Source organism: Acyrthosiphon pisum, chromosome X, assembly GCF_005508785.2.
Source record: "Acyrthosiphon pisum isolate AL4f chromosome X, pea_aphid_22Mar2018_4r6ur, whole genome shotgun sequence".
Classification (NCBI taxonomy): domain Eukaryota; kingdom Metazoa; phylum Arthropoda; class Insecta; order Hemiptera; family Aphididae; genus Acyrthosiphon; species Acyrthosiphon pisum.
The window spans coordinates 3,843,736-3,867,767 of NC_042493.1; the positions used below are offsets into that span (position 1 = coordinate 3,843,736).

Consider the following 24,032-nt stretch of genomic DNA (forward strand, 5'->3'; position numbering starts at 1 on the left):
AAAAATAAATATTAAACACAATGTCTGTATTTATATAAAATAGATATTGAATAATTAATTTAGTAGCTATAGTGGCAGAGCTTAGTAAATACAATATTACTCTGCAATAAAAATAAACTTACACATTGTAAAATATCAATCATCCAGTCATAAGGACGGCAAGATAAGTTTAGGATGATAAAATATTCAATAAATAATTTGATTTTGGCTAAACTGTTTTTAAATATATTATCTGATGTAACACAAAAAAAAAATAATAATTAAAACAGATGAGGTAGGTAACATTATAAACATATTGGATGATTGATAATATATATTTTTAAATATGAAAAAGGAAAATTATTTTTTATTATACAATACAATTTTATTAAATTGTTTATGAATCTAGTATTTAAAATTTCATCTCGTTATTATACTGAAGATTACCCATCTTTAGTACAGCAAAAACTTGTACATACATGCTATGATTGAATTTTCAGTATTTTTATAATGCATATTTTATTAAGTATAACAAAAACAGTAATAAAAATCCAACAATTGAATCAAAGTATGCACAGTGAATCATTAACTATAACTGGAGAGTAGAAAAAAAAGGAACATGTAGCAGGTACTAAGCATTTAGTGTTTGTTTTATATAACTAGATAGGTATTATCTCATAGTAAATTAATTTTTAAAATATTATGATGGAATAAAATTATTTTATGAAACATATGCATAAAATTTAAGTTAAACAACAACACTTTTGATAATAAATACAGTTTAAATCTATTATAATTACATCAGTTAGCTCAATTGAAATCAATTTGTACATATTATATTCATACATGATATTGGTTGGTACAACTCAACAATTAAGCTAGCATTTATAACATTAATATTATCAATTCATCATACATGGCTTTTACTGTAGATGTTTTCAATACTAAACTATATAATTGGCCTGACTTTAATTACTCAACCAGGATTGTCAGTGAATACAATGATAAAAATAAACAGCATTTTAAAACTTAAATGAGTAACACTTATTATAATCGCCTAAAATAATTGATTTTAAAACTTATAAATATATATTATTATATACATGTATTTTATAAATTTAAAATTCTAATTTTGACATTTATACGCTAGACAGGACAATGATAAAATCGTCATCACGAATTAAGATTAATTATTAAATTTTACTTTTCTTGAAATTTTATATATTAAATCGCAGTCAAAACCAAGAGTATAAAATTTAAATTTAAGTTGTTCATATATAGTCTATTCCACGAGAGAGTAATCAGTCGACCAACCAATTCTCGTCGGGGCCGCGCCAACTTCCCTGTGTTAACGTGATCACGTGGTTCTTAACGCATCAATCGAATAATTCGTGATGCATGAAAAATGATAATTCTCTCGTGGAATAGACTATAGTTTTAACCTACATATTCTTCAAAAATTTGCTTTGTTGTTGAATTTATGAAATTGTACACTGTTACACATAACTTTAACAATAATAAATTGATATTGTTACATAGTTTAAACTTTAAAGTATTTAAGATTTTCTAGCACATTCAAATTATGAACAGATAAATTTTTATCATTAAAATATAATATTTGACATATGAATTATTGTTCAAAATACCATTTAGAATTATTTAGTTAAATATTTTTACTTGTGTCTATAAAAATATTTAATTATACATAAAATATTGAATATTACTCATCAGGTAATGATAACATGAAACATGAAATAAAAATGTGATATTCATTTATTCTTAATTCGTGAGACGTATAAATATTAAATAAATGGTAAAAAAAAATATTTATCAAGTCTATTTGAATACAATTCATGACTAAAAATACTAAAAATATTATCGTAAAGGCAAACAATTTAAATCGTATATAGTATAATTTCTAAAACCTTTAAACTAAATTATATTTTTCACATATATCTGTATAAATAGTAACCTCATATACAACTGTAATTATGTAATAATATTTGATACAAATATCTATAGATTAGAATTACTTGTAAAAAAAGATATAAACTAATATACAGATAAAGCAATTTGTAACATAACACCAATAATTTATTAACTATAATATAATTATATTGTCATCAAAATAATTAAATGACAAGTAAATCCTAGAATTTTAAATACTATAATGATAACATTTTTATTCTACTTGGCATGATAAACATAATTTTAGCAATATTCATTTTTATATTTCTTTCAAAAATTGAGAATGAAACTCATATTTAAGAATATTTTAAGTGAGCGTACTATAGTGTACTATAGGAGAAAAAAACAAAGCTTAAAATCATTATTTTAAAATAGATTTTAAAATCTTTGTGGTTTTAATATCCATATCATTTAAACCAATTTTTTTCCAACTATTTAAACAGTATATTTAGAAACTAATTAAAGACTTAATAGCATTTTAAAAAGCAAAATTAAATTGCTTAGTTTAGACTTAATAGTTTCTAAAATAATTGGGAATTGCAACATGAAAAAAAATTAAAGTATTTTAAATGTAAAATGTTATGCCTATTGTTTTATAAAATCTTAAACATTTATTTTGGGTTATGGCATAGGGAATATATATATTATAAGCATTATAATTGTTACCTACACAAATTGTATTATATATATATAATTTTTTTTTTTATAATGACTAAGATTTACACTCAAAATAAAGTTAAGTATATTAATTTCATACATATCTTGAACAATTTTTTTTTTTATGAATGTTGTTTAATTTATAGAGGAGGTTATACAGAATTTTTAAAGGACAATGTTTTCAAAATATTTTTATTCAGATCACTTTCAGAGCTAAGCATATTAATTTAAGATAGGATAATATAATCTATATGCCATAGCTCTTATTAAATTAAGTTGGTTACTGTGATTATTTGTAAATATGATTACTTAATATAAATACTATGTACTTATAAATATTACATTTTAAGTAATATTTTGCACATAAAAAGAAATAAATGTCACTATTTACTAATTAATAAGTACATAGTATTAATTAAGTTATAAAAAAGGAATGTCTAAACCAATAATATTAACAAGAATTAAATCAAATAGGAATATTAAATTTTTGTTTAATTTATAAGTCTATTATTTAAAATATTGTTATATTTATTTAAATCATAATATAGAAAAAACATTTATGTAAGACTTATTTCAAAATCTCTATGATTATAACATTCGTACTTTTCTAGTAGAAATTGTATAGATAGGTATAGAAATGAATAATACATTTGAATTGAAGATCAGATCTTTAACTTAAAAATTAACATTAATTATTGAGTGTTCTTTTAAAAATTTTTCCAAAACATTAATTTTAAAATTTTAAATACAAATAAATTAAATGATTTAAAACATACTCAATCTACATTGTATGTATAGATTAAGTACATTGATTCTCAACCGGTGTGTGGTATAAATATATAGTACTGTTGGAGTGTAATTAGTGAAAAAAAAAGATTGAGAACTTATAACTTTATCATATAGATATAATATATTTGATTTTATTGTAATTAAAACAAATATATATTTATTTACTTTTGTTATAAAGACTTTCAAGGAACTCATATACTAATCAACTTATTATAAATTATGTAATAATAGCTTAGAAATATGTAATATGTAATTTAAGAAATTTTAATCATATTATGTATAGCTGTTCGGAATATTTTTAATACTTGGATAAAATTTTGGAAATATGCTATTTAAAATTCAGTCTTTTCTTTGTCCGAAATATTATAAATATATATGAATGCATATAGTTTAATTTAAATTTTTAATTTAGGTCATCATATGGGTTAAAACAAATCTTTAAATATCACTTATAATAACTATTATAACTTCTTATCTTAAATTATTATTTTTTTTAAATTAAAATTCTTACTTATACTTGTAATATTAATTTAATATTTAAGATACTATATATTTTATATATATAAATATATGTTAATTATATAATGCTCTAAGATCAACTTTGTATTTTATGCAAACCTGTATCACCATAGCTGAAATTAAAATATCATTGTGATGAAAACTTAAGTTAATCTGATATTTGAGAATAACTATTATTGAAGTATTTATTTCCAAATGTAACTTGAACGGGTAATTATGCATTATCTGTGGATTTCTCAAACTGTTTCCGAGTGTCAGGCATTATGTAATCATGAAGAAATATTACATTGTATTAAATTTGACGATATAACACAATTTTTGGATGAATTATTAATTCTCAATCTGGAAAAGGGAAGTAAAATATTCGCTATAGTTTAATATTTCATGGCTTATAAGTGTACCTGAAGGGGTGCACTGAATGTTAGTTAGTGTTAGTACTAGTATTAGTATTGCTACAAGCATTATTTGTAGCTTTTTTTCGTACTTGTCTTTTGCGATCAGCATAAATTAAACATTTCATTTGTGCCTTATTTTCAGCAGCGTTCAAGCTATCCTCACTATCATCGTGACTATTATCTGGAAACATACTTGTATCAAAATCACTATCTTGATCTTCTTCAGATTCCCAATGTTGCCACTGCCTGTAATTTAAATAATATTAATATTCGATGTTAATTAAAAATCAAATTATAAATTAAATTATTGATGTATAGGTTATATTTTAAATATTCATTAGTAGGCATATTTAAATTTATTACAACGAAAATATTCACGAATATTCTGAAATTTTTTAATTTAATGTTTGGATTAAATATAATGAAAAAATGTAATTGGTTAACTCATAATGAATAATTAATAACCTATAATTGTGAAATAAAAACACATGATGATTTAAAAATAATATTAAAGAACTATACTCTGAAAAAATAAACAATACTTTAATGTTTAAATTAATTATTTCTAATAACTAAATAAACTAGTGGTAATAATTAATTATATTATCTTACTTCATTTCTGGACGCATTGAAACTTGCTTTCTTTCGAATTGATCATGCCTATCACTTTTTTTCCAGAAATAATAAAAATGAACCAACTCTGCTACTGATCTAGTTTTAACCTTAAATTAAATAATTAATTTTAATGTATATATAATTGTACGCTATTATTTAATACTATAAATTATCTTTAAGTATTATACAAATACTTATCATATAATAAAATATAACACTTTAAACCTAGTTTCAACTATAGGTATTCTCAATTTAATGACTAAATCAAAAAAAAAAAATTAACGGATATTCCCCTTAAGTTGAATGAAGTATAGTACCTATGTTAAAATATTTTTTAATTAAAATTTAACTCTCGGTTTAATATTATACCTTTATTAATCACTCAATACAGATTATTATTAGAGCTGAGGACGTCTAGCATTTAAAAACCTCAAATTATGTATGTGTTTTATACATTTAAAGAAAAAAAAAATATGCACTTGAAATATGGTATAAAAAAATTAAAAATATAAAACATGGTACCTAAATTATAATTTCTATGTGAAAAAAAAAAAAATAATAATATTTTAATTAATTAATAAAGTTTGAAAAATGAATTGCATGACAATCAAACTGAACATTATTTAGGTTTCGGGTTAATCCCAATGATTTATTTGTGTTCTGGTTAATACAGGTGTTTTGTAAACAAAATTATTCAGGTCATATGAGTTTCAGGTGTTTAGGAGTGTTAGGGGTTTGGGTTAATTCAGGTGCAAGGCCAATGAAGGAAAACTAATAATAGTTGGTAAATTCATATATGTTGTCACGGTTCAATAAGCACGCTAAAACCCCATTTTGATTTTTTGATTTAAACTTCTCCAAAAATTGAAATATGTAAATATTTAATTACTCTTTTTAATATATCGTTTTTATTATTTTGGGGGATGATATCAAAAATGTGGGAAAGTCAATATCAAGTAAACTTGACGACAAATTTAAATCTATTTTCAGAATTCTTATCGCTTCACTAGATTAATTGGTATGTTGGAAAAAGAACACATCTATAATCCAATGTTGCACGTGTGTAAGACAAGAACAGAAAATCGCCATTTCCAATCCCCTTAAATAATGAATTTATACAAATTCTGTTTTTTGGAATTCATAAATATTCTTACAGACCATATTTTCTAATGCTGGGGTTATTTTGAACTACTTAAGAAGTGTGCTGTGTTGAGATAAAAACTACTGTTTTTGAAAACTTTTTTGAATTGGAACCTTATACCTTCTTTATACCTGTAAAATTTATTTTGTTGATAATTTTTTTGTAAAATGTTGATGTATCAAATACAAATGAAAAATACAATGAATGAGTAGTTTCTCAGTTATTACAATATTTAAACTAGGGATGAATACTTAAGTCCTAAAAAATTGTTTTACAATAGTTACAAAATGTATGTAATTGTTTCGAGTATTTATTTTACTTAGACCATTATTACTAATTATAAATATTGAAATATTAATATCTTCCAAACAATCAATCCAAACCCATTATTATGAACTTATTATCCTTAGGACACATTTAAATAACTCCTAAACTATTCATTCAAATTTTGTTTTGATTTTGATTTTGATTTTGATACAAACATTTTTAGAATAATTATTCACTTAAATGTTACAGTATAAAAGGAAACATTTGAAAAACAGAAGTTTGTATCCACCACAGAGGCAGGGCTTCAAAACAAATTACAAAAAAATCAACGAAAAAAATCTAATATCATTAATCATAATTAATGATTAAAAACAAACAATAAACGTATACCTATTAAGTAACATAAACGATTGCAAATAACGTTAGTCGAAATAACGTTTGTTCATTTTTTTTTATGTCGTCACTTAATAATATTATTCTTTCATTCATGCCATCATATTTAAGCAATATTTGATACCTAAACTTCTAACTTTGTTGCTATAGCTACTCACTAAAAACCCTAGGATGATTGAAAATAACCTATCCTGGACAACAAATTCTACTGATTTGATATTTGTTAGATTACAGCGCGGTTAATTACCTATATATACCGAAAATAACAATAAATTTACTAAAAAAAATAAAAAATAAACAGAGAACAAAAAATTAAAATAACGTTTAAAAATATAAAATGATAAAGCGGAAGAAATCAAATAAACTTTCAAACGTAGTACAATAATGATAAATATTAAAATTTTATAATTTTTAAATATCCGAAAACGCAAAAAGTTATATTTTTTAATTTAAGCCCTACCTAGAGGACATTTCTTGAGTAGTACAAAAAGTACAAGAATTTAAAACTATAGTCTTGAAGTATATTTGAAAATACCAAAAACCAGATAATTAATAACTGCTTTATTGAAGAAAAAAGAGAGGCGAGCTGCTTAACGAATCCATGTATGAAAAAAACTTTTTTAAATAGCCATAACCATTATTGAAATAAATACAATTTTTAAATTGCAAAATACCTCTTTTTGTATGGCATGGAAATTCTTTCCGCTTATCAGTAATCCCATCTCAAACTTCAATGTTTCATCTTCTGACCAGACACTTAATGATTTCTCCAAAGGTACTACATTTAATGACATTCTTCTTAGAGCTTCGGCTACATCATGACCACATTGAACTAACAAGTAAAGTGCCTGCCAATAAAAACATTTATTAGTTTATAATGAAAATATAAATGTTATGAGTTATTTAGTATTAAGTAAGTCTGAATTTGTAGCACTAAATATTAAAAGCTTAAAATAATATGCTCTTATGTATTGAACACCTTAAAATATGTGCACAAAAATATAATAGCTGATATGACCTATTAAAAAATATTGTATACTTCCGTTTAATTGATATTAAACACTGAACATTGACTTTTGGTTAAAATCTGAACAGTTAAATTTAAAACAATGTTTGAGAGCAAATAGACGTTTAAAGTATAGTTTAAAAAGAAAGTGTTTATGAAGGTTATACTATCACAGTATTTTTTTTAAATATTACTCAATAAGACTAACTAACATGTATAACAAACCATTTCATTGTTCAATATTACAAAATTTTTGATATTTATGGATAGAATTCAATTAAGTAATCCTAATTATAATACTAACATAAATTAAACAATATTAAAGAAACAATAAAATAAAATAATTTATATAAAAACTAATAACTATATTATTAATATAAATGATACAAAAAAAAAAAAAATGTCCATCAATATACAGATTTATAAATGATGAATTTGCATATTAATCATTTGTTTTAAAATATCAATTTAACAAATACAAACACAATTCATGAAGATAAAAATTATTTTCTAAAATATTATATCCTTCAAATATAAGAAATTATTTATGCATTTATTCACTATAAACTTTGTTGGGTTTTGGAAGTTTAAAAAGCTAAAATAGAAACAAAGTGCACAACAAATTTAAAATATATACACAACAATGCTATATAATATATTCTAAATTCTAAAAATGTATAAATGTATTATACAATATTATTTAAATATTATATATAAGTTTATTAAACTTGTTGTATTATGTTAGTATATTATTACTTAAAAATTAAAAAGAAAGATCTGATATGTGTGAAAACTGGTTGCCATTGGTCATGTTAATAATTTAAATGAAATATATTATCAACATCAGGGTTAAATATATTGAAAACACTAGTCTAAAATGTTTTTAATAAGTGGTTTTGTTTCAAATATTTTTTATTATGATTGAAATGTTTTTGTGTTTTGTTGTAAGCATTTTAAATTGTTTTATTTTTTTTCTTTTAGCGGTTTGTGGAAATCACAAATAAACAAAAATAAAAGTATATATATATGTTAGCGTCAATGATGTAAATTAAGGAATTAATATTAATGACTAGTCAATAACGATATTTCCAATAAAATTAGGCAGTACATGATATTGACTGGGAGATATCGTTAATGTCTGTTATTATCAGTCAATGATGCATTTAGAAATATTTCCTAGGTAATGACAATAACTCTGGGCTTTTTCAGGCATAATTGATAAAAATATAAAATCATTTATTTGTTGGTTGGATTAGAAATGTTCTTACGTTGTAAAATTGATAAAGAAATAGGTCATTCTTCTTATGAAGCCATGTTTGGCTGTCCTGCAAAAATTGGATTAGCTTCAACAAATGTTGAAAATGTATTAAAAAATCAAAATGAAAACACCAAAGAACTTGAAATTAAGGGTGATGGCAGTGGAGAGCAAGAAAATTCTGATATTATAGGTATCTAATATTCAAGAATATAATAGTTGATTAATAAATATTTAATAATAATATTATTATTATTATTACTAATGAAATTATAAAATATTTGAATTTTACAACCTTGCCTATATTGTCAGTTAATTCCTAGGCATTGACAATATCAGCTACCAATGTTAGGAATTTATAATATTAACTAGGCATTTACGTTATTAACTAATTTACATCATTGACGGTAACATATATATATATATATATATAAATTGTAGTATATCTGTGGTACTGTGATCGTAATGGAGTTTGTTTATGTCTACAGCGATGGTATCTAATATCTATTTAATTTTATTATAATGCTTTTTTTACTGCCACCGAATTGTATACTTTTAAAAAATGTGTGTGTCATGCGAACACATGTGGAAAGTGAAACTTTTTGCGCAGTTCTATCAAGAAAAAAAAGAAAAGTTTTTAGAAAAACATTAATATTGTATGTGTATGTTACATGAACAGTAAATTATTATATTGTTCATAGGTACCTGTAGCAAGAAGTTTCACTTCGAAAATATGAAAATACATACAAAAGTAAAGTTGGTAATTAAATTTTCATACGCAAATGTATTATATACCAAAGGTTTTATTCATTTTATTGTCTTATTAAGAAATGCATAATCTGTACTATTTAGCACAATAAGTGTATGTGGTAACAGAACAAAAATTCTATGAAAATAAGAATAAGAAGCCACCAATTAGTGCCACTTGACTGAGTCTAAAGAAAGTTAAGGAATATTAAAGAAACATGTAAGTTCGCTGAATATTTAAGTCAAATTATTTCAAATTATAGGTAGTTTAAATATTTAGAATACAAATAATTAATCTTGATATTTTAAATTAATTATAAAACCCATAACTTTATTAACTCTGTGCCAATCAAAGGATATTTTTAAATTAAATCGGTTAGGCCACAATAATAAACAGTGTGAACAATGTCTTGCCAATTATCCCTAATATCACATTTAGAAATTAAATTTGAAGCTTACAGTGTATTTTATTTATTTTTTGGCAAAATGGAATAAATGCATAAGTGGCATAACATATATTTTGTATTAAAAAAGTGTCACCAATCTCAAAAAAACATTATTGCAGAACTGTAGATCAGTGATATCATATTGTATGATGTTTATTGATACAAAATAAAACTAATAATAAGCCATCAAATAATGGAATATTTTCTATAATTTTTTATAACTTAAAATAATTACTTTTTCATTATCCCGAATGCCAACAACTTTAGATTTTGGCTTTAATGCCTTTGTAATTTGCTGGATTTTTGTCAAATAATCTTCAATTAAATCTTCACCCAATACATTTGGATCCCATAACAGTTCATCATTATTTTCATAAGGCATTACATCACCATATGTCGATAACCCATCTGTTACTAGAGCTTGAAAATTTACTCCAACATTAACGCTCTAAAAACACAATATGCATTATAAAATACATAAAATTATTAATAAAAACATTTTCAACTTTATCTTACCTTCCAGTGAAGTTCCCAATGAGGCCTATAGTCTTCATCTTCATCTTCACTTTGTACTTGATCTGAAAAAAAATAAGTTAAATTATAACCATTTTAAACAAGAGTGACTAATATTTTCAAGACAAATACAGTGCATTAGTTCTTAAATGTAAATCAATAATTATTCAGTTTTAAAAATGATTAGCTTCTACAGCAGTTATAACAGACTGTACATTTAAGCATTTCATTATTTTTAACTACAATCCCTATAAATACATAGAACATTTATAATATTTAATACGTTTTTTAAAATTAATTATGAATAATTAAATTCAATAATTTATAATCAGTTAGATAGCAGTTTAATATATACACTTTTCTCCCAAAGTAATAAGTAACTAAGAATCTAAACTATTCATAATTTAACTCACCAAGTTCTGCCATGTATAAGTCTAACAATTTAGATGCTTCATCACATTCTTTAACATCCTTGACACTTTCATTTTCCTAAAACAAACAAAACAATCTAGTAACACAAGGATTTGATTTTCAAATTGCCAAGAAAATATCATATGTTATTTCTTGAATTTTGCAAACATGAAGTATAGATTATAGTATATAGATTTAATTTCTCTAAAAGTATGCAACACTTGTAATTATGGAATGCAAAATTACATTTATTTATTAAAAAAAAACATTAATTGGATTTTATAAAAAAAATAATTTAAATTATTATTAGGTACTAAGATTGTTACCGAAATATATTTTTTTCTGAATAATTATGATGTGAATAACTTAGCTATTTTTGTACACCGAGAGAATATTACTTCATACATAATTGATAATATGACTGGGGATTTACTTTTTGCCCACTTATATTCTCTCAGAAGACAAAGGATATAGAGTACAAATAAAAATGGATACAATGTTATTCAGACTATAATAAATTAATATAATATAAAAATAGCCTCTGTCATATAAATATATAGTATGGTTTTAACATTTATTAATTTTTTTTAAAACTAAATTACCTTTGATGTTTCTTCTGACATTTTATTTGATGAATCGCCAGTGTTTTCTTCTACTAATCTTCGCCTATCAGTTGATTTAGACTTTTTCTCTAAAAATAAAATTGTTGAATGGTAAATAATATTTTTAAATTATTAAAATGTATTTAAAGAAACATATTTTTATTATAATTAGTGCCTTTACATTTTTATTAATTAGTTTAAAAAGTAGCAAAGTATGACATACATTTTAATTAAAGCCTAACGAGTTGGTGTGAAAGTTTTGATTGAGCATATTTGTAACATTTTTAATTCTTATGCATATTTAAATATTTAAAAAAAATTCATTGTATATTTATTGAAGAAAAAAATAGTATTGCATTTTTACTATTACCTAACTTAGGATATAGTCACTTTGCAATTAAATTTTTTTAATTAATTTTTATCCATATATTGACTGTTCATCGTTGACCCTTTGGGTAATTGATTAACTCAATTGATAACTATTTTTCGATATAATTTGCTATAATAAGGTGAAGTTTTCCGTAGGGTATATTTACCACAGTAAACAAATTACATATTTCATACATTTATAATGCATATAATTTCAGATACTAATTATTGTGTATGAATAAAGGTGAAATTATATTTTATCAGTACTTAAGAGTATTTATCAGATTTTGGTTCACTCTAATACTTTCCTCAAAATACAATATAACAAAATCTATGTTATTGAAAAGTATACCAGACAAATTATTGGTAGGTAAGATTATCAAACTACATTATTTAATATTTTGGTCTTACCTGCAACGCCATCAGATGAAGTTGAAAGCTTTTTCTAACATAAAATAATAATTATTATACAAAAAAAAAATTTTTAATTTTATCAAAAATTACAATTTTACCTTTCTTTTTTTATCTTTTACTTTTCTTAGACGAGCTCTTCATCTTCTTTTTCTTTTTCTTTTTTGTACTGGTTTCTGGGGGGAGTAGTTTTTGAATATCCATACATAACCATAAGTTCATGAATCGGCATATTACTTTCCTATGAAAAAAAGATAAATAATAATTATGTAACAAATATTATAATATAATACAATTATATCGTCCCCGTTCATGCAAGTCCAAAAATCGACTTAGAAATTTGTATTTTAACAATAATAAGAGCTATAAATTTCACAGTGTCATATTATTTACAACTAATCATTAACAGCTACTTCCCTTAAGGGAAACTCAATTAAAAAAAGAAAGAAAAAAATTTGGTTACATATGGTATACATTTAAAGTTTGAAAAAATTTCAAAAGCTGATTCATGTTTTTGGACTTGGTGTGTTTTGCATGAACGGGGACGATATTATGCTATAGAATTATACTATAAGTTTTTTACTTCTTCTAAGAATCTTATTTCTCTTAAAGGATCCTCCAATTCTGGAAGTGCTTCTTCTTCTTCCATCGTTGTTTCATCATCAGCTTCATCTACTTGTTCATAATCTTTGTCTTTACTTAAATCATCAACGGGTAGTGGCTCATCATCTTCTATTATATCAATATTACCATCTAGAAAAAATATAGGTATGAATATGCAGTGTTTAAAATTGCATTAATAATTTATAACTAAATTCATTACTTATTGGTTGAGATTCTTCAAGTTTAGCGACAACCTATAAAATGGAACATTTATTAATATAGATATTAATTTACTGAGTACAATCTACAATAATTAAATAATTAAACTAAATGCTCGTTAATGATTCACATTACCTAACTAAAGTAATATACTAGAGTAATAAATGTTTTTCTACAATGATATTTATAAGGCTCTTATTCTTATATAGATAATTAAAGCTTGTTAAATAATTTTAAAATATTGAATGATTCTATTTTAAATGTTATTAAGGTTAAAAAAAACAAGTACTATTTTTATCATATTAATAAACGATGCAAGAACATATTACAAATATAATATCAATAAAATTATCATAATTATAGGAAACATATATATACTACGTCATGTATTTAATACATTTATGGAAAATATCTAACATAAGTTGTATACTTGATGCAATGTGACGTAAGTATAATAAAAAAAAATTGTAACTGGAGTGAAAGAAAAAACAAACAATAATATTATTATATTATTATATGGTATAAGAAAAAATATTATCAGAACGGATGATAAGGCTACATTGGATCGAGTGAGCAAAATCTTTAGAAGACAGTAATCTGTCAGAGTATGTGAAGGACCCCATCTAGCACCGGGGTTTTATTTACTCGTATCGCTGTGACCATCAGGCACCAACTCAAACACAGAGACCTGTTGAGAATCACAGCCCACACCAGGATTGGTTGGTGAGGTAGAGTGTAGTACTTATTCCCACCAAAAAAATTTTGACCGAAGTACCAGATCCGACTCGGCGCGCACTCATGTTTCTACATTTTTTCTACTCCATATTGTAACCTCGTCCTCGCCACCGTCGTGTCCTCTAACCACCGTACACACTCTTACCTGCAAGGGTAATGGTGATTGGCGCGAGTGTACCATTCGATCAGCTCCGGGATTGGAGATGGTATACGGATAAACGATCGTAACAGAATAACGCGACTGAACAATTGCGGAACGCGGCCCACCCACCCCCATCATCACAGCCCTGGCTGTGGTATATCATTAATTGTTTACAATAATATTTATTGTTTACCTCGTCGTCGGCCATGGCGGTTCGGGCAGATTTGCAAGCCGTTGGATCAGGATTGCGTCAGCCGCAGCGGTGTCCCCGTTCGAGGGCGTAAACAAACAAACAAACAAACAAACGGCGGCCAACTAACAACCGTGGTCGCGGGACGTCATTGCGGCGGCGGCGGCTTCTTCTTGGCGCTTGTGCACTGCGTAATGGTTACCAATATAATGAGCTGCGTCGGACGCCGAGTGTCTGACACTGTCGTCTAGCGAGTGGCGGTTGGCGCGCTGTCGTCCGGGCGAGTGAATATCGTACTGCGGAGTAGTTAGTTTGCTTGTTTGTCGTCGTCGTCGAATGGCGGTCAAAACGCTAGGGTGATAACGCGGCGGCGGCGGTAGACGAGTGGGTGATAACGTCATCCGGTCGTCAGCGTCCTTGTTGTTGATGTTGATGTTGTTGTTGCTGTTGCTGCTGCTGCTGTTGTTGTTGTTGTTGTTGTTGTTGTTGTTATTGTTATTGTTGTTGTTATTGTTGTTGTCGCTATCGTCGTTGTCGTATGCGTAATCCTCTCCACCGTGGAGAAATTATTGTTATCGAACACCCGCCGTATTGATGGCTGGGTGGGACGGGAACGGCCGATCCGTCGCCGCCGGTGGTTCCCAAAATCTCGGCAAACGACCGTGAACAGTAATATTGTATCATGATAATAATAATAATAATATTAACAACATATTATTACTTAATATTATTATGTTCACCAATGTTCAGCTGCTGTAGTATTGTAGTAGTGCACTCGTGCAGTTGATCTCTTGAGTATATTATAATATTATTCTAACCTTCGGCCACATAAACTAATTAGTTTAATACTTTAATAGGTAGTTTATATTATGATGGTCGAAGATTCTTACAATCCGCGCCGCTGGCTGATAAAAATCCCCACTAACTTGTCATTCTAAATGTCTATTAAATGTTAACTATGTACTAGTAAGTTTTGTTGGGAATAAAAATATATTCCTTTTATAACGACTCCAATGCTTATTTTGGAGAAAATTAACTCGTATAAAGTTAAAAATAATATATAAGATGAATAGTCGCAGAATAAAATTTACCGGGTAAAAAAATCTGCTGAAACGTAATCCCCTGACGCTAGCAAAAATATTACCGTCCCGTACTACAATATTTATAATATTATACCCTCACAGTAGATAGTTTTTCAATGAAAGTGATTGAATAGATATATTGAGAACGTTGTCAATAACTATTACAACATTATTAATATTAAATTAAATTACAAATATTATAGAGATTAGAGGAACCTATTCAATTTATATTTTAGAAGTTCGAAAATTATTTAAAATCAAGTTTTAAATACCTGATCATTATTAAATGGAAATTAAAAATCATACTCAAATTAATGTTGAAAATAAATACCTATTAAATAACATTTAATTTACCTTAGCAAAAATTATCAATAACAGTTCGTTTTATATTATTCGTATAGATACGTATTGCGTAAAAGTATGATAATAAACTAATAAATATATTAGGTATTAGGAGATGTTTTTAAAAGTTTTACCAGTAAGTAGTAACAATATAATATTATAAAAAATAATAAATAAAAATATTCACCTATAGGTACTTTAAATATTATTTTATTACTTGTCTCTATCGTAGAAAACTATTATGCATAATAATTTATATTATTTAAAATCTTTCAAATTTTCGATAAGATAAAAAAAAATTTAAATTATTAAATAATAGTTATAATGAATATACAGCCATACAGACAATGCAGTTAATTATTACACAATTTTCATACTGAGTTTAAAAAACCAGAAATATTTATTTTGTTACTTGGGTACTTAATACTATGTTTATATTGTATTGATCTGGTAGTTATAGGTAGTTTAGGTACAAAGTTCTTTAAATCTTATTTTCCGCCATCCCGTCCGTGCTATAAAATAACTTGATAATATTGTATAATATTGTATAATATTTATATGATAACTTGATATATCAAATAGCTTTGTATACCAGCATAGTACCTACCTAAATAATAATATACTTACGTAATAGCTCTACGATGTCTTTTAGTACATACCTATTTTTAGATTCTGAGCGGAGATATGAATGTATTGATATAACAATGATGTGTGTTTTTTTTTAAATTAAAATTTTTTTTTGTGTGTCTGTCATCATGGTTTGGGGCAGTAAAACGGCTTCGATTTTCTGCAACAGTGTCTTGTTCGATGGGAAAGTGAATATAGTTGGTGCATTCGGGATGTCAATTTTAAAATTCTCTAATCTCTATATAGTTTTCAAAAGTGCCGGGAAAAACAACATAAAAATTATGGAAAAACGGGAATTTTTACGCAAAATCGGTTTTCCTAAAAATCGATTTTGATTTTTGGTACAACTCTAAAACAAATTATATGTAGGTACCTACATAAAATTTCCACTGGTTGTTTATATTTGGATTTTCTATACACGATAACATTTTCAAAATATTTTGATTTGTTTTGAACTATTCAGAAACATTTTCAGTTTCTAATTTTGTTAGTCTTTTTTCTATAAATGTCAATAAAAAAGCTTTAAAATGTAATACAAAGCTCCTATTACATTGTTACAATGACAATTGAAAAAAAATATTAAATATTCTTAGTCACAATTTCTTTTTATAAGCATTTATAATCTAGTTGGTACTTTGTGGTGTTAAAAGTAAAAATTTCCCATTAGCTTTCAAAAGTGACGTGAAAAACAAAAGAAAAATTAAGGAAAAATAGGAATTTTTACGCAAATTCTGTTTTCGAGAAAATCGATTTTGGTTTTTGGTGCGACTCTAAAACAAATGACCATATTATGTACATGAAATTTTGACTGAATGTTTATATTAGTATTTTCTATACACCATAATAACATTTTCCAAATATTTTGACTTATTTTGAGTTCTTTACGGACATTTTCAGTTTCAATTTTTTTTTCTATATATATCAATAAAATTTTATTTATCAGTTAAATAAGCTTGAAAATGTAATATAAGGTTCCTGGTATATTGTTTCAAAGGCAGATGAAAAAAATTAAAAATCCAGTCACAATTTTTTTTTATAAGCATCTTAAGTTAAAATATTGACAAAATACGTAAAAATGACGAAAATTTGCAAATTATTTTTAGTTAGAAATTCATGAAAAATTTTCTTTTTAAATCTAAGATTTTAAAATTTTTATACAAGATTCCTCATAAGTGTTCTACCTTTTTAAAAAAAAAATGTCTACAAAAAACTCAAATTAAATTTTTATGAGTATTTGAAATTCATATTTTTACAACATTTGATATTCACTGGATTTCTTATGCAACGATTTTCTTATTTTGTTATAATTAAAAATCGAATGACTATAGCCACTTGAAAATATCACTGAATGTTAATATTAGCATTTTCCATACAAATAAAATTTTGAAAATAATTTGATTTTTTTTTTGAGCTGTTTACGGACTTTAACAGTTTTCAATTTTTTCAGTTGTTTTTCTTTAAATATCAATATAACATCAAGTTGTTGGGTAAAAAAGCGTGAAAATTTAATTCAAGGTTCCTCATATATTGTTACGATAACAGTTGAAAAATATTAAAAATACTTATGCATAATTTTTTTTTATAACTATTTAAAGTTTGATTTTTGACAATACATTTTGTCAATGGAAATTTAAAAAACTTATTCGCCTAAAAAAATTTGTTATAATTTTTGAATTCTTGAAAAAAATTATCGAATTTTATGGTATTCAATCATAATTTCTATACTTATTACTGTAAAAAAATTGTATTTAAATATATTGATTTTCCACGGGGATAGTTACTAAGGGTGATACGGGACTTCTGGGACATATTATATAATACAGTAATATCATAGGCTGACTAACCGTTTTCGCTCAGAATCGTTTTTCTTATGCAATGATATTATATCATTAAATTTAAATTTAACAGTATCCATAATGACTAATGAGTAATGACTATTGCAATAATGATCAGGGGAAGTCCCGTACACTTATGATCAAATTTCCAATTTACTAAAATATGCACTCACCAACACTACAGCAATCCCGCATCAATAAAATTTAGGTATTGTCTTTCAACTTCTTAAAAAATACCCACTTTCCGTTATTTTTGTTTGCCACGTGTAGCCGTGTAGGTAATATTGATCAACAAGACAATGAAACATGAAATTTAAATTTTATGTTAAAAATAATATGATAATAATCAGATATTTTTTTGTTGAATTAATATATACTTGAATACGTAAGTAGGTAAGTATTCTGAATAATAAAATATAATGATAACTTATCACTGGAAAATAGTTTGAAATATGCAAATTTATGCAATACCTTTGCGTTCTTAAGGTTACAAAAGACATTTCTATCCTACTCTGCAACTTTTATTGTTAAAGGAAAAAATATGCAAATGTATATAAAATATAAACATCCGCCCTTTAGTGATAAAGATTGAGGATGATATTATATTATATAAATATAATATATTGTACCTAATAAACAATTAGAATTCTTGTAACACAATATATTTATTCTGATAATTTCATTTGTTAGCTTCTTTATTATACACGTGTACGGTGTGTCGGTGTACTGCCTAATCAATAATCATTGATATTATGTAGAATGCTCATAGCTTGTTGCTGAATTGCCCTCATAATATTGTATATTTGTAATAATTTACCATAATTCTTTATTATATTATACATTTATACCTACCTACAACTGTTGTTTTATTATTTCCATAAAAAAAATGTGACAGTTTCATGAAAAAAAAACTTGGGTAGATAGATGTAATAACAGCATATATATCAGGCAAATGCGATGCAAAGCATATGCGTTTTGCTGTTAAACACTATCGTTCTATTATACATTTATACCAACTATATAATAATAATAGTAATAATAATACAATACAGGCGGCTGCAAATCAAAAGCATGCCGCCAAACAATAATATTCATTATAATTTATATTACAATTTACATTATAATCAGATTATAGTAATTTAAAATATGCAAAAAAAAAAATGTATATTTCAACAAAAATAAAGAGCAATGTATTATGAAATGATGATTTTGTTCTTTTGTTGTAATATAAAAATAAATATCCGTAGAGACTGAACATTTTCACCAAATATTTATATTAACATATTCCAGACGTGATGTAATCTAAAATTCGAGAAAAATGCCCTACATTGTACAAAAACTACAAACAATTACCCATACCTAATGGCTAATATGAAACAGTGACCTAAAAATATAAAAAATTACGTTAAAAAAACAAAAAAGTGCATTTATAGGTAAAAATGCCTAAAAATATACAAAATAAAATATTGGTTTATTCTTAATAAGGGGAGTATGTAACGAAATTTTAGCTAAGATAGCATTTTATAGGATCAAAGGAAAACAAAATGCAAAAGACATTAACATTCTTTCTCTAATTATTATAGTAGGTAGATAGTACTAAGCATGTTGGATTTCACTGTTACCCACTATTTAATATTTTACTACTATAGTAGCCAGTATAGGTAACTATAATTGTAACATTATTATTAAGGAGGACTCGAAATTGTTCTTATAGCATTTTATGGCTGTTTTTTTAAACGTATTATTATTGTAACAAGTAGTAGTGAAGTATGTAATATTACCTACGTTTATACCTATAAAATCGAAACACGTTTTCATACTTGACAATTTTAAATTATGCTGAAATACTTAATAATATGAGGCTACCATTGGTTGGCCTGAACAAATAACTCCATCAGGGTTCTGTTATTAGTCATATACCTAATTTTAACAACCATAAAGTCAAGGACATCTCGGGCGCGTGTAGCTGTGTGGGTGTTTACCCCAACCACTCAAATCGGAATATTATTTTAATAATATGATCATGCGTATTATTATTTATTATAGTTACCTAATAGTTATATAACATTTGTATAGTTGGAAATTGCATTACTTGTTTTACCTCTCTATTTGACGAGTTTAATATATATAATAGCTGATCCCGTGCACTTCGTTACCCGTTAAATGTACAAACTGTATATGACTCAAACTTTGTTCAATGCGTTATTTAATATTCTGTGTGTGTGCGGTTCTAGATTTATCTTAACTTTTCTGTTGCCCAGGATAAAAATTCTGATTCACAGCAGTACATTATCAGGTAGGCAATCTACCTGCGGTAGATCGCGGACCCCGTGCTGTTTGTACGTATTGTACGTAAGTGTATGATTTAACACTAAAATATCAAAGTTATACAAAGTTTGTCGTTAGGTATTACTTAATTCCACCTACCTTAATATAATCAATGAATACAAAAACCTAACCTAACCGTATAAAATCCGATGAGTAAAAAAAACCAAATTTAACCATTTTTAAATTAGCCTATCTTCTTCCCAGTGGTCTAATCTACCCACAAACATTCATATATAATATATATATATATTGACAAAAAATAATAATACAAATCAACAAACATGCCCAATTAACCAATAGCAACCAATATATTATAATACACTATTATTTTTTTTTATATATATATAACCAATAGCAACCATTTATAAACAAATATTTCTACCGTAAATTATCCAAATCCCTGTTTGAGCACTTCTATTATTTTTTTCTGGACAACCCTTATCACTTAGGGGTATGAAAAATAGATGTTAGCCGATTCTCATACCTACTGAATATGCATATAAAAATTCATAAAAATCGGTCAAGCCGTTTCGGAGGAGTATCGAGACTAACACTGTGACACGAGAATTTTATATATAAGATAATAATAATATGGCTTAATAATACGTATGGCCTATACCTATAATAAAATGACAGAAATTTAATTAATTTAATTCAAGATAAAATTGTTATTAACAATGCAAATGTTCAGCGCTTATTATATAAGTATACCAGCTAACTCTATAGTCTATACACCACATATTAGACTGACATCGAAGCTAAGTTCCAAGAATATAATAATATGTTTAAAATAACATAAGCACATACCTATATGTCGATTAGCTGTATACCTACTTATTATGATCGAGCTTGTAATAAAATACTACATTTATTGAAATTAAAATTACAAATTTTAACTTTTGAACCAGGAACGAAAACAAATTTTTAAATATAGGTTATATTATGCAGGGTAAAACAATGTTCAATAATTATAATCGTCGTATGCTTACATGAAATTAGTAATTTGTGTGGGACATAAATATAATTATACGAAACTATAAAACGTATCAGTTGATAATCGTTTAGTTAGTTGTGTAGTATAATATCATATTATACGAGTAAAAAAAAGTCCACGTTAAACTTCTATTTAAACTTTAAATAGGTACGTATTTGTTGGACAGCCCTGCACAAAGCTAGCTGTTGATTGTTGTATTTATCTGTTGCGTATCAGCGCAGGTGTCTGATGTAGATACCCATTTATTATATATTATATCTACCTATAGATTATAATATCTTTATACATATAAGTGTATAGTAAATATATAAAATATCCATAAACATATAAGTGTATAACATATATATTATATATATATATGCATATAATAATAGGAGAATCCACGTGACCACCATGCATGAAATCGATAAAGTCTCGCTTTTTGTGCTGGAAATCTCCTTGCAAGTTTGGAATGATCAATCATTCTGAATATTTGTCCTCGAAAGTATGATTAATTTTATAAATATTATTTAATATATATCGTATAAAAATGTATAATATATAACATTGTTACTATCTCACCCATCCAACGTTCAACTATATTTATGAACTAATAGGTAATAAAATATTACCTACCCACTATAATATACATATAGCTAGTACCAGCGCCTGTCACCATTTTTTTTTTATTCCGTGAACACCGAAAATTTTATTATTTTATATATTTTATACAACTTAGTAAACATGGATTTTTTTAAGCTATAGTCTATACTCTATTGTATAACATGTACAAGGAAATGTGATTACTTATAAAAATAACAAATATTATTGTATTTAAATGGGAACTATATGTATAAAATGCTAATTATTATACCCAGGATATTAGGTATATTATACCTAGCTTTCGTTCTTTAAAGTTTAAACATACAAAAATTATATTTATTACGTAAATATAAAATTTAATTAAGGTTACATATTTTATAATATACAGACATACAGTCAACATTATTATTCGGTATATTTAATTAATTAAATATAAAAATATATATTACATTCAAGTACTTATTCAACAAGCGAAACGTTACATAAAATAAAACTTTATTTTAATTAATCTTTAGGTAGGTACTTTTCAAACAACCTTTATTCTTGAGCCTTAATCCAAGAACCAACGTCCTCCAACCATCTACTCAAATTATTATCAATAACCTCATCACTCATTAGTCAAATATTATAATACAATAAAGGTGGTATACATGTAAAATATTTATACTTATTTACATAACCTATACGTATTATTTTAAATCAATAACTCAATAAAAATAATTTTCCTTACAAATAGGTACCTACTTTTAATTTTTTATAGAATAACTTAATATGTTGGATACTGAGAATTGTTTATATTAGCGAATATAATATTATAATATTATATAAAATATTATACCTATTACGGGTGGAAAATGTGCGCATATACAGGTGGAAATATTGCAGTTCACGCGCTATCGTTAAAAACTAACGGGTGGCATTTATTGACCTAGATTCATTATAATAATAATTATATGTTCTTTATCATAAATGTATTGAAACTATTTTATATTTTTAATTTAATTTGTTATTTATGTACACTTTACACCAGGGCTTAAATAAAAAATAATAATACCGTTTACCGTTATATGTATATTAAACGTTATAATGGAATGACTGTTTAACGTAAATGTATATTTTGGTACCTATTTTATTATAATATTTTATATTTTTAATTTAATTTGTAAATTGTAATTTATGCACACTATGCTTATTATTATTATTATTATTAGGTATTATTGTTATAACGCCTAACGCATTGTCGTGCTAACTCTCATTGGTTCTCCAGGGCAATAGTACTTGGCGCCCCTAATAAACATACACTATACATATTTAAATATTTGCACCATTTTAAATGTTACAAGTTTGGCCACCCTAGGGCACTTGCCCCATTTGCCACCCCTTATTATCACGGCTCTAACCTAAAGGTCGTGCACTTAATTTCCTTTACACTAAATTTCTTGAGCTCAACTTTCTGCGTTCAATTTATTCGTGCTCAATTGTTGTAGATTCCAAAATAGTATGAAATAATAAAATATAGCAAGTCCGAAGTCACCTGCACTACTGCAGGTACAATATATTTTATTTGTAAAAAATAATGATAATAACGGCTGCTTTGAAATTATGACGCTTCATACAACAACGAAAATGTATTAATTTGTTATAATATATGTCTACACTTTAAGCATTACAATAAATATAAATCTACAACTAATAGGGTAGGTAAAGATGGTTACAGCATTAAAAGTTATAGGTTATTGTGTTATTGTTATTATATCTATATACCTACCATTTATTTATAATACATGATAAGTAACTATATATTGTAATATTTATACAGTTTAATATATTTAGTATGTTAAAACATGATTATTGAGTAACTATACTATTA

General features: G+C 25.6%; 2 protein-coding genes across 4 annotated transcripts; both read right to left on the bottom strand.

The window, feature by feature from the left end:
• Positions 1-3,946: 3,946 nt before the first annotated feature.
• Positions 3,947-12,596, bottom strand: LOC100166229 (mesoderm induction early response protein 1). Of its 2 annotated transcripts, XM_008186067.3 has the most exons (9): positions 12,484-12,596; positions 11,704-11,792; positions 11,104-11,179; positions 10,694-10,755; positions 10,413-10,625; positions 7,398-7,571; positions 4,920-5,029; positions 4,397-4,553; positions 3,948-4,254 (listed from the first exon to the last, which is right to left on the bottom strand). In XM_008186067.3, the coding sequence occupies exons 2-9, from the start codon at positions 11,722-11,724 to the stop codon at positions 4,243-4,245; spliced, it is 825 nt and encodes a 274-aa protein (XP_008184289.1). In that variant the 5' UTR covers positions 11,725-11,792; positions 12,484-12,596; the 3' UTR covers positions 3,948-4,242. The 2 variants fall into 2 exon arrangements, with proteins under 2 accessions (XP_029341716.1, XP_008184289.1); XM_029485856.1 differs by having other exon boundaries at positions 3,947-4,553.
• On the bottom strand, positions 12,484-15,202 carry LOC103309771 (mesoderm induction early response protein 1). Of its 2 annotated transcripts, none has more exons than XM_029485857.1 (4): positions 14,186-15,202; positions 13,307-13,340; positions 13,067-13,236; positions 12,484-12,724 (listed from the first exon to the last, which is right to left on the bottom strand). In XM_029485857.1, exons 1-4 carry the CDS (start codon positions 14,318-14,320, stop codon positions 12,611-12,613), a joined length of 453 nt encoding a protein of 150 aa, XP_029341717.1. In that variant the 5' UTR covers positions 14,321-15,202; the 3' UTR covers positions 12,484-12,610. The 2 variants fall into 2 exon arrangements, with proteins under 2 accessions (XP_029341717.1, XP_008184286.1); XM_008186064.2 differs by having other exon boundaries at positions 12,585-12,724; positions 14,376-15,201.
• Between the last annotated feature and the right edge of the window lie 8,830 nt (positions 15,203-24,032).